Raw genomic sequence first — 12,500 nt, forward strand, 5'->3', positions numbered from 1 at the left:
GAGAGAGAGAGAGAGAGAGAGAGAGAAAGAGAGAGAGAGAGAGAGGCAGAGACAGAGAGAGAGACAGAGACAGAGAGTGAGAGAGACATAGAGACTGAGAGAGAGGCAGAGACAAAGAGCGTGGGTCTACGCATTTGAGAGAGAGAGTGGGAGAGATTAAGGCTACAGCATCAAGCGTGTTATTGCTGAGGATGTCATTTTGGTGGAAAGAATGAGGCTCAGCAGATGAGCACAGAAGCCCTGGAGGCGAACAGAGGCCGGGAGCAGCCGTCTACAATGGTGAGGAAGGAGGGATGGGCAGCCATTTGGGGAGGCAATATAACCTGGGCTGTCTAAAACACTGTGTGTGTGTGTGTGTGTGTGTGTGTGTGTGTGTGTGTGTGTGTGTGTGTGTGTGTGTGTGTGTGTGCGCGATGATGGGTATAGTAGGGGGGTTGAGGTTGTTTATGGGTCAGGAGGGTGGGTGGGTGGGTATGTTGGGGGCATGGGGGGCCATTGTAGTTACTAGAAGTAAAGAAGACAGTGTGACATTTGCCTCTGTGAAATGCTCAAGTTAGGCTTCTTCAAATTAGCCCTCCAGAGCTAGAGAGAGAGAGAGAGAGAGAGAGAGAGAGAGAGAGAGAGAGAGAGAGAGACAGCGAGAGAGAAGGTGGAGCAGCAAGAGATGGAGGATTGATAGTGGGGTGGATTATTGGGTGTTATCCCGGGAGTGGTCATTGGAAGGAGAGGGAGGTGGGGCAGTGGGGAGGAGGGGCAGAGGAGTCCTCGAACAAGAACAAAAAAGAAAAGAAACTAAAAAGGAAAAAAAAGGGGCTAAGTAGGACGGAGTAAAAGGATATAGATCCTGCAACGCCGTCATAAATCAACCATCAGGCTGTCTGGATCTGATTTATACCCTGCCAGGGACACTTGTCCTGGGGACTGGCTGTGGCTGCATGTCATGGAGGTGTGGTTGTGCCCGGTCCCATGGAACCGTCCTTCTCTCCTTGTGTTTCTTTGGCCCACTGTTGCATGGTTAGTGTGTGTGTGTGTGTGTGTGTGTGTGTGTGTGTGTGTGAGTGTGAGTGTGTGTGTGTGTGTGCGTGGGGGGGAGTGTCTCTCTGGTGAGCAGTGGTGTGTGACCGTACGTGGGCGAGCACGGCTGACGGACCCAAAGGCGAAACGAAGGAGAGGGACAGACATGTCCGAGGTCGTTTCTCAGAGTCCCATATTCTCTCTCCTCCCTCCCCCCTACTGCCGACTCTCCTCTCCTCGCTTCTCCTCACCTATATTCTCCTGCTCACCTTTCATCTCCTCCCCCCTCCGATCCTCTCCTTGCCTATTCTGTCATCATCTCTCCTCTTCACCTCTACCCTTCTCGTCTCTCCTCTCCCCTCCTCTCCTCTCCTCTCCTCTCCTCTCCTCTCCCCTCCCCTCCCCTCCTCTCCTCTCCTCTCATCTGTTACTCCCCTTGAAGACATTGCAGCATACGCTAAAAGCACTGAGCGGTACAAGCTTGGCTGAATACAAAGTAGATATAAAGAGGGGGAGAGAGAGAACGAGAGAGAGATAGAACGAGAGAGTAAGAGAGAGGTTGAGACAGAGAGAGAGAGGGAGAGCGAGAGGGAGAGCGAGAAAGAGAGAGGGAGAGCGAGAGCGAGACAGAGTCGGCGACAGAATCTCAAGATGCTTATCCTAATGTGATTTAAAGTACTGCTGAAATTGACTCAGAATGACTGCTGGATGGCTTCGCCGGCGCTCTGCGCTACGACTCTGAGGGAAAGTTGACTTAATGTGGCGGATTCCCGAAAAACCTGTCTCGCTTCGCTCGCCTGATGTATCCCCCAGGAGCGCGTATTAGGATCGCTTCCCCGGGACGCCGCCGGCAACAATTGCTTTCGCCCGTCCCCGCTGTTTTTCACTTTATTCAAATCGCTAAAATCTCCAATCACACACCCACCTCTTTTGCTTCATGAAAACCTTTTTCCTCACAGCGATACTGAAACACAACACAAGCAAACAAACCCCACCACAACAACATCTCTGGGAGAGCACCACGTATACTTTTTGCATTTACATAAAATATGCATATGCCATCAAATGGGCATCTATAATTCCCACTGAAATGTTTTTTTTTACCTTTGGCTTTCATATTGAGTAAACAGACCCATCATCCATTCTTTCATGTTTTTCATTGTATTTGATATGTTTTATTCTTTGTTTTTGGGCCCTCTGTGTTTCGCAAGATGTAATCCGTTTTTGAGATCCCTTCTTGAGAAGTGCTCTATTGTCTATCATTATTGTCACATCGATTCTACCGATTCTATCGCTTCTATTGATCTCCTCACCTTTGGCCTGCTGCCGCTGTCGTCCATCAGCATGCTGAAGTGGGAGCCGTTGTTGCTGTGGCCCAGGCGGAACTTCTTCATGAACACCTTGTTCTCGCGGTGCTTCCCCCCCTGGATGACCAGGCCTCGCAGCAGCTTCTCATGGCCCAGGTCCACCTGCAGCCACTCGTTGGTGAAGGGCTGGGGCTGGGGCAGCAGCGTCCAGCCCGACCGGCTGGTCAGCAGCCGCGAGTTCTCCGGGGACCAGCTGCGGTCCGTATGCGACGAGGCCGTGATTTGGGCGTCGTTGATCAGGCCGGACACCATGCCCAGCATGCCTGAACATGGGTACTCTGAGAGACAGGAGAGAGAGAGAGAGAGAGAGAGAGAGAGAGAGAGAGAGAGAGGGAGAGAGCGAGGGAGAGAGAACGAGAGAGAGAGTTAACTTTACATATGGTCTATTGTATGAAACCCGTCAGAGGCCCTTAACCATGGATAGCCCTTTGGTGAACCAGCAACCCTCACATATGCCAGACCACCTGATGCTTACGCTGAGCTTTTGCTGAAAACTTTTGCCGACTTCCAGCCACACGGTGAGGCCTGATATCTGAGGCTGTGGGAAGGGCCCAGTGGCTGAGCTTTGTGTTCCCGTTCCAGTGGGCGCAAACAGGAGGAAGAGGCGAGGCAGTGAAAGACAAAGAGAGCTGGGCTCCCCTCAACCCTCTCCTGTGATGTTCCTGTGATACCTTGCCCCCCCCCCCCCCCCCCCCCGTACGAAGCCTTGCCTACTAATTCCAGCGCCTGAAGCACTTGTCTCTAGGCAGCCAATTAAAAGCCTCCTCCTGTTTGGCATGCGTGCATTTAGAGGGATTTTTTTGTGCAAGGTCCGTTATGCCAGACCTTGTTGAGCTTGCAAACACACACACACACACACACACACACGCTTTTAGACACAAGCTTTTAGAATATGTTGTGCATGCAGAGACAAAAGGGAATGACATACCCGACCTGGGACACACAAATGCACACATGTACTACACACAACTACACACAACTTGTTTAGCTGTAGACACCGGTGGCACCCGGGATTAATCCACCACCATATCTCTACAGCTTATTCTGTTTTCCCAGTGTGTAAAAAAACAAAACACATCATATTTCTGTGTGGACACACAATACATGTTTATTTACCAGCAGACAGATAACCTCTACCTGTGATTACACATCATCCGCTCAAACCGCAGTCTGGCAGAACCACCGCCTGGGGCCAGAGCGCAGGCTGGATGACATCATGTCTCCTCATCTCACGTCCTGCTTCTTAATCCCACTTATGTCCCCTAGAGCACCAGAACGCTGCTCCCTCATGTTTTGCCATCCGTCTCTCCCAAGGTGGGGGCACACAAGACGGGGCATTGTGTTATGCCGCTGTGTCTTGACGGACACGCAAAGCGTTTGCTTCTACAGCTGCAGAACGCTATGGCTCGCAGCGACATCTGGGGGAGGGAGAGAGGAGAGCGAGCCAGCACGGGAGTAGTGAGCGAGAGGAAGAATGAGACAGAGAGAGAGAGAGAGAGAAAGAGAGCGAGAAAGAGAGACCCTTTGAGAACAAGGCCTCTTTCACATGTGATCCTCTCGTTTCTCCTTATCTTGACAAAAAAGCGAACCAGCTCATGGGCTGAGCCCCTCCAGCACCCACGGCTCCACACTGGCAGAGAGAGCAGGGTGCCCCTCGCCTTGGCGCTACCAGAGAGGGTTGTCTCCCAGAAGTCTTTCTCTCTCTTTCTGTCTGTGGCCAAAATCCTGTGAGAGAGTGTGTGTGTGATGATCGGGGGGGGGTAAGCTCGCCCCTGGCAGGAACAGCAGCGAGATGCACTGCTGAACTGCTTTGAAGTAGGCCTATTTGAACAAGTGTGTGTGTGTATGCGTGTGTGTGTGTGTGCGTGTGTGGGTGAGATCTGGGTTCAGACTGGTTGGGAGCAGTGCCGTGGTTGAAACGCTTTTCCCTCTCCTCCCCCTCCCCTCCTAACCTCCAGGTCATGTAGCTGTTAATGGACTTGGTCTGTGATCAGACAGAGAGAGAGAGGGGTTAGGGGCGGGGCGGCCCGCTGTGACACACCCAGCGGCGGGATAACCAGCTGTGTGTGTGTGTGTGTGTGTGTGTGTGTGTGTGTGTGTGTGTATTTTTGTTTACATTTTCGTCTTGTGTCTCTGTGATCGGGAGACACTTCTAAAGGGTTGAGGGAGGGCGTGGACGTAATGCGGTGGCAGAATCGCTCGCGACGCACACACACAATCACACACTGGGGAGTATGTACAGAGAGGATGGGAGCCGGGGTTATTCATTAGCTTGTTTTTCAGTGCGTGGCCAGTGGGTGACACGCGTGCCTCTGACAGTGCTGACTAATGAAATACATCTTGCAGCGTTCCGAGGTCAGGCTCCTCCCTCCCCTTTGAAGGCTCAGAGAACACGCCATGTCCTTTGGTTTTTAAGACAACAAATCATTTCACTTTATCAGTGCTTTCCTTCAACATCAGCATCCCCATCTGCTCCGGGTCAAGGTTTTTCGCTTAAAGTCGAAAAAAGGGGTGCTAGGAGCGGTGAGTTGTTGGTCACAACCTCATGAAACACAACCATAAAGTGCTTCAAGGAGGAGAAGAGATGGAGGAGGAGGAGAAGAGATGGAGAGAAGATGAGGGAGATAGAGGGACAAGGAGTCTCTCTCTCTCTCTCTCTCTCTCTCTCTCTCTCTCTCTCTCTCTCTCTCTCTCTCGTGGTAGACGTTGGGCGGGGTCTCCAAGTGGAGACACCAGGGGTGATGACGCCATAGCGGCGAGTGGGAGGGGGGCCTGTGGTTATAAGGCTCCTTGTGATGTGTGTCGGGTTCATCGTTCATTCATGAGTTCATCGGGGGGCGGCTTGAACCCCTCCTCCCTTCCCCTTCCTCCCCCTCTTCATCAGTGAGCTGCTTCATTCAGCTCCATGAATGTACACATGTATGACCAGGCGCATGCATGCACACACACACACACACACACACACACACACACACACACACACACACACACACATGCACACACACAAGTACCATAGAAAAACAGCACTAATAAACATCCAATACACATGCATGGTAAGCCAAAAAAGAAAGGAACCATATGTGCTCACAAATAAACATGCATAGATGAAAGTGAGCTTTGCACACACACACACACACACACACACACACACACATACACACACACACACACACACAGACACACTATGTCAAACACATGCACACACACACACACACACACACACACACATGCACACACACAAATACACACACTCATCTACTCATTAAAATAATGTGTTTTGACAGAAGAGGCAGCAGACACTATGAACTGTGCTGTAATCAGAGCTGTGTGAGGGGGAGGGGACACATGGGGGTCGGTGGGGTGGGCTTAAGGGACAAGGAGTGGGAAGATCATGAAGATAAAAAGAGAGACAGAGAGAAGAGAGCAAAGAGCAGTGCACTCTTTTTGGAGAAAAAAAGATAACACACACAGACGCACGCAAGCACGCACGGACGCACACACACACACACACACACACACACACACACACACACACACACACTCGTGCAGACACACACACACACACACACACACACACACACACAAGCACGGAAGGTGCTAGCAAGCCCTGTCTACATGTGGTGGCCACCAGCTGTCAGGGCCCATTTATATTGAATGATGTACATTAAAACATCAGGTAACATAAATACGTAATGTCCCTTCATGTGCCACTCCTCCATAATGCAGGAGTTTTCCTCCAGTGTTTATATGGAGCAGCCTGTGTCACTGGGGCATGATGGGAAAATAAAACATAATAACAGAGTGACGCTAAACCACAGTGAAACAAAAGAGCGATTTGTTATCCAAATCTCGGCCGAGGCGATTTTGGGAAAGTGTTTCCTGGAATAAAGACAACATTTCCCATGTGTTCTGTTGCCTCTTGTCGCGAAAAAAGCTATTTTGACTCAGGAGTGCTGCATGGGTTTGTTCTCCAGTGGAGAGTGAAAGTAGTGATTGTTCAGACCAGAGATTGGTGTAACGCATCTTCAATACTGGCTTTTTAGGAATACACAAAAGCCTTTTCAGTTTTTAATCCAAATCAGATCCAATGAAACTAGGCCTTTTGTATTAAAATAAGCATCAACAAGGGCTTTTTGGGGTATTTATGGCCAAAGCTAAACAACAACAAAACGTTGTTGTTTGAGCGAATACATCAAGCTGAAAAGATGGCCCTGAACCAGCCACTCACCTGATATCTTACAGCCGTACACCTCGAAGCGCAGTGCGATGCCCGTCTCCCAGGCAACAGGGCGTATGCGCAGGTAGCGAGTCAGCGTGGGCTTTGGCAGCATCGCCTTGGCAACCTCCATCGGGTTGGTGTTGCCTTGGAAAACCTGACGTCGTCGACAAAAAACAAAAAATGCAAATTATTTAGTTTTTCCGTCGAGACAACAAAGCGTGGGCCTCTGTGATCAGGTTTGTGACTTACTCGGCTTTCAAAGCAAGCAGAAAAACGCTGCAGGGTGTGAATACGTGATACGTGCTATATTCGTTAGATGAGAAACAGTATTCTGCAAGAACGCATGGATTGTCCAGACTGCCTGTTGGAAGACAGTTTTCCTTTACAGTTTCCTGTAAAATATCACAGTCGCATCACACCACACGCCGCAGTATAAACAGACGGAAGGTGAGGACAGGGGAGGGAGGGGGGGGGGCGGGGGGGAGGGCGAGTGAGACAGGGAGGGTGAGTCGTGAAATTTGAGGCGTTGCATGAGGAGACCAGATTGGCACGAGTGTGTCTTTTTGTTTATTTTATCACGCTCTTTACTGCGCCATCTTTGTTTGTGAGGTCAAGGAATGCCACCTGGAGGGTTTGACCAGCGCAACACGAGAGGCCAGGCCCCGGTCGGGTTAGGCCAAGCCAAGCCTGGCCAGGTCTCCCCCCCCCGACCCCCCTAGAGAAGCGTTTCCCTTACAATCCATCAGAGGTTGTTCAGCATAATTGAAAAACACTGGTGACTTTTCAACCTACTGACCCGGCTCTTCCATTCTGGGCAGTTAACAGCCCAGATGTCCGAAGCATACGTCCGATACGGATCACAGACAAAGACCTCAAACCCCAAGAAATAGCGAGGGGCACTGGCAGGGACGTGCACAGGGGGGTTGCTCAGGTTGCCCGGGCAACTGCCCATATGCCCTCCTCGACTCACGTTGCCCTTCCGAGGAAAAAATAAATGAAATCGTACAATGGATGCAGAATTTCATGTAGGCCTAGATAAAAAAATAATTGCCACATTTCATAAAGTAAACGTAGCCTCATTCACTTCCATTCGGGCACCGAGAGTGAAAGTCAGTAGGGGGAGGGCAAACTCTGTTTACGTAGCTGCAGCGCTGCACACGACCGCCACCTGAGCCTGCATGATATTGCCTGTCTAGTGCCTAGACTAAAGAGACTGTCGCCTAGTGCCTAGACTAAAGAGACTGTCGCCTAGTGCCTAGACTAAAGAGACTGTCGCCTAGTGCCTAGACTAAAGAGACTGTCGCCGAGTGCCTAGACTAAAGAGACTGTCGCCTAGTGCCTAGACTAAAGAGACTGTCGTCTAGTGCCTAGACTAAAGAGACTGTCGCCTAGTGCCTAGACTAAAGAGACTGTCGTGGTTGTCTTGTGAGACGACTGCCTTGACGTTGTCGGAAAAGGTGAGTTTGAGATGTATAACAAACGAACAATCATCATCAAGTTTTATGAAATGAATTAAAATCTTCATAAATCCAGGCTCAGTTTGCCACGTAACGTTTAGCCTAAATAATCAGACAGCTAGCTAGCTTGCAGACAAGCAGCCCGTTATCACATAGGATACTAATTTTTTGGTAGGCACACTAAGCTACATGTCTGCTGATAGTTACTTTCTAACATTTAGTTTTAGCAAGATGAATGAATGATGGAAGTAATGCATCACATGAATTATTTAATTCAAAATGGTTAAATGCCTAAATCTTATCACTATTTTGGGTATTGTTTGTTATTGTTAAGTGAAGCCAAAATGCCCACTGAAAAGAGGCGGATTCAGGAGAGAGAGAGACAACTCAAGGAGGCAGCAAAGGGGAGCACATCACTGCAGGGTTGGATACAAAAAAGCCAACCAGCAGTTGAGACAGAGACTGCGTTGTGATAAAGATGACACTGTGTAGGCTAATTGATTAATTAATCAGACTCATATTTTAGCCTACTAATGGCAATTTTTTTTTTTCATAATTACATTACATTTAAGATGAGGAGCAGCCACAAGCCTCCAGACACGAGGAAAATGTGGACCAGGAGGCACATAGGGCAGGTTTTAGATTACAAATAATTGTAATCTAAAAAAAAACATAGGCTATTTTAGAGATCCTTTCAAAGATCTTGCCTGAGTAGTAATAATGGTAATGGTATGATAATGGTAATCATGTTATGTTCTTCTTCTTCAAGTCATGTTTTTCTGCGTTATCATTAGTAGTAGTTAGGGTGATTGAGTGCTGTATTTCAGTGTTTTACTTATTAGTATTAATATATTAATAAAGACCCTGTTATTCTCAGTCCTTCATATAGCCTGTGACGTTGTTGTTTTTTTTTTGGGGGGGGGGGGGGGCTGCCCTTTTTTCAGGTCAGAGCAACTGCCCCTCAAAATTCCTGTGCACGTCCCTGGGCACTGGGAAGGAGCTTGCAACTTTCCAGAACGTATACGACGTCCCGGTTCTGCTGTACAGTGGCACAACACGTTGTAGAAGTAGCAAGATCTGTGACTGCACCACGAGCGTACACAGCGTTTTGGCATCTCCTAACAGACCGAAGTACGTGTGCAGGTAAGAGAACCAATGTGTTGAGCACTCCTCTGCGTGCGTAATAATCAAAGTGGAGTACACACACTCACAGACACACACATGCATGGTTCTGCACGGTCCCCGGGCCATACCTGTCAGCAGAGCCACCGAGGGACCCACAACAGAGTCATCCACTCCTTTTAAATGTCCTCTCCCTCCACTGCACTCGCTCAACTCTCAACTGTTAAATGGCATTTTTTTTCCCTCTCTCCCAGTGCAATGCGATGGCAAACTGTACGATCAGCAGTTTGGCAAATGGGTCCCCTCTCCTCTACAAAAATAAAGCACTTTAGAGTTGCGACCAGAACGGCACAGTGCTTCAGGGCTGTGCTTTAAGGGCCGGCGGGCTGTGTGCCTTCAGACCGGGGGCTGGTGACGCAGTTCGTAGGGCTGTTGCAGGGAAAGGCAGAGGCGTCCATTTATATACACAGAAAAACCTCCCGAATAGGGTTGCTGCCTTTTATTCTTGCCCATAAAATAAACGTTTCCGTGCACTTTATCGTGGTATTGACACAACACATCTGGACGTGTCAGTGGGGTTTTGGTGTCAGGAGTGGCAGCGGGACACCCACGGAGACGGATAAGAGGGCTGAGCAGGGAGGCCGTCTTTACAAAGTAGCCCAAGTGGACAAAGCACACTGTGTAACTAAAGGTTTGTTGGATCGATCGCTGAAGGCACCGCCGTCACGCTCTGGTCGCAAACTTCTCCCCCCCCCACCCGACCCTTCCCTCCCCTCCACACCCTCCCAACCCAACCCACTTTCTTTGGCTCATCTCCCCCAGCTGGTTAAACAAGAACAAGCTCTTTCGGTTTTTTTCTCACCTACGTCCATCATTCCATCCACTTGTGTTTGCTGAGCCCTTAGTTATACCTTTTCTTCTTTTTCTGCGTTAAGACGAGTTGAAAGGAGGGGGAGGGGGGGGGGGGGTGGCATCTTACACCAAACAGTGGCCGCATTCCACACAAGAGCCCTATGAAGGCTAGCATTAGCACTGAGGTCGCTGCTGTAAATGTCAACCTGTCACTCTGGGTTTGTGGCTTAACTGTCGTATCAAACAAAGTGCATAATTGCACGTTTTGGAGGAAGAGGCTAAAGCACATGTATAATGGGGTATTCCCCACTTTTATGGGACCTAAAGGGAACTTGGGAGGGACCACAACTCGACTCAGCTGGACGTTTTACCGAGATGGGATGTTCCGAATGCAGTGCATTTCCCGGGGTGGTTTTCTTTAACCAAGTCTTTCTGGTGCTTTTTTCTATATTCTATGTTTCCATTGACTATTTAGATGTAGGGTCACCACTGCTGATTCATCCGGGCAGCTATTTTAGATCTCCGGTGGAGTGCGGTAAAATAAATGTTTACACCAGTTTGTTGGGGTTTTAACAAATTCTGTATCTATAAATTGCATTTCCTACAACAGATGCTCTTCAAATTCAAAATCAATGGCTGGAAATGAACGTTCACACTTTGCCGACCAAGTTTTGTTCCGATTACACAGCGCACACGATCAACATAGGCAGAAGTAGAATGAAGGACACAGAGTGGGTTAAAAAGACACAAGAGGAGAGTGAAACCTTCTGAGCTCTTACCTTCTGCTTGGAGCCCTCCTTCAGCGTGATCCAGTCCTCTCCATTGGAGCTGACGTCCACCTTGTAGGACTTGACGAAATACGTTTTCCTGGTCTCCTGGGAGATGGCGCCCTGCGTGCCGATGGCCGACACAAACCTCAGGAAGCCCAGGTCCACCTAGGGGGCCAAGGAGAGGATCGAGATGAGTCTCAAAAGAACATACTAGGCTAACACTGAGTTTCCAGGTAGGGAAGGACACTTTCTTTCTCGCGAAAACAACTTTGATGAATTCTAAAAGAATTGAGAGGTGAAACATAATATGCTTTCACGTCGAAGCATATTAATAATTTGCTCCAAAGGAAAAGGTGTAAGATCACTATTAATAATGCAATAACAAGCGGAAGTTCAAATTAAAACGGCGCCATCTTCGTCACCCCTGGTCATAGTCTCATCAGCCGCCGTCGGGGATTTAATAAACAGAGTGGAATAAAATGATATTCACATTAATAGAAGAGACACTGGATGACAAGTTAATTTCCTGCGATGGGAGACATGAGCTTATTGGATAAAAGTGAATGTTGAATAGACCAGTGAGTGCACAATCGCATTATCAAAAATCGTTGAAGAGGAAAGACCAATGCAGATTGAATTTCAAATATTGTGCACTTAAAATATTCAAGGGGCTTTATAAAGTAATCATGAATTGTAGTGCATTAGGGCCACGGTGGTGGTTGTGGGGGATGGTGGTGGTGGTGGTGGGGATGGGTCCGGCTGGGGTTATATTTCCATTTCATTTCAAACATTTCCTACATTGTTGAATGAAGAATGCAAATGGTGGACGGTGAAACAGAAATAATATACCGGTACTATTTTTACAACCTTTGTGTGTATTTTAGGGTAGTTTGTCTCATTATAGAAATAAACACTGCTGTTATCCCCTGCCTGTCTGTGTTCAAGGTCTTGTTCCATTGTTCTCTTACTTCCTCGGTGGCGTTTCCCAATGACCTGTCTGAGCCCATCCAAGGCCTCTCTCACTACACGAGTACTACACCAGTATCTTCTGAGGAAACCCAAACATACACTTGTTCTCTCTCTTTCTCTCACTCCCTCCCTTCCTCCCTCCCCCCTTCTCTCTCTCTCCCTCCGTTTCTCTACCTCTCCCTCCCTCTCTCCCTCACTCTCTTACACACACGCACACACACACACACACACACACACACACACACACACACACACACACACACATATACCGTTCATGCGAGAAAAAACCCTGACAAATGTTTCCTCCTGACCTTAGCCATGCCTACTTAACCTCTCCATATCTTCTTGTCATCTGTAGCAGACTTAGGAGGAGGAGGATGAGATGGAGGGGGGGGGGGTGGTTAATGGCAGGGCTCAGAGCAGGGCAGGGGGCTGTTCCATTAGGATACACCCATTGCCTCGAGCTTCACACTCCAACTACTACTACTACTGCGACGACTAATACCACCGTATTTCTTTCACTCTCTCTTTTCCTAATGAGAGCTAGCTGTGACTGTGACAGGCCGGGCTGACGCTAACGAGGAGTAATGGTGTTGCGTGCTCCTGCGGATTGGCGGGGCAGGAAGCTGAGGCGATGGTGAGGAAAGCGGGAGGGATGGGAAAGGATGGAGGGGGCAAGGGGGAGGGGAGGGGGTCTTTGATGTGGATGGTCCTGGGATGGATGTCTACC

The 12,500-nt window shown here is 48.9% G+C and overlaps 1 protein-coding gene across 1 annotated transcript in view; it reads right to left on the reverse strand.

Moving 5' to 3' along the window:
• Positions 1-12,500, reverse strand: part of nrp1a (neuropilin 1a) — a 63,869-nt gene that overhangs the window by 10,424 nt on the left and 40,945 nt on the right. Inside the window, 3 exon segments of the mRNA XM_084475071.1 lie at positions 2,328-2,659; positions 6,610-6,754; positions 10,811-10,966. Of these exon segments, the coding sequence (XP_084331197.1) occupies positions 2,328-2,659; positions 6,610-6,754; positions 10,811-10,966 (633 nt within the window).

This window comes from Micromesistius poutassou (assembly GCF_964030765.1).
Source record: "Micromesistius poutassou genome assembly, chromosome: 11".
Lineage (NCBI taxonomy): Eukaryota > Metazoa > Chordata > Actinopteri > Gadiformes > Gadidae > Micromesistius > Micromesistius poutassou.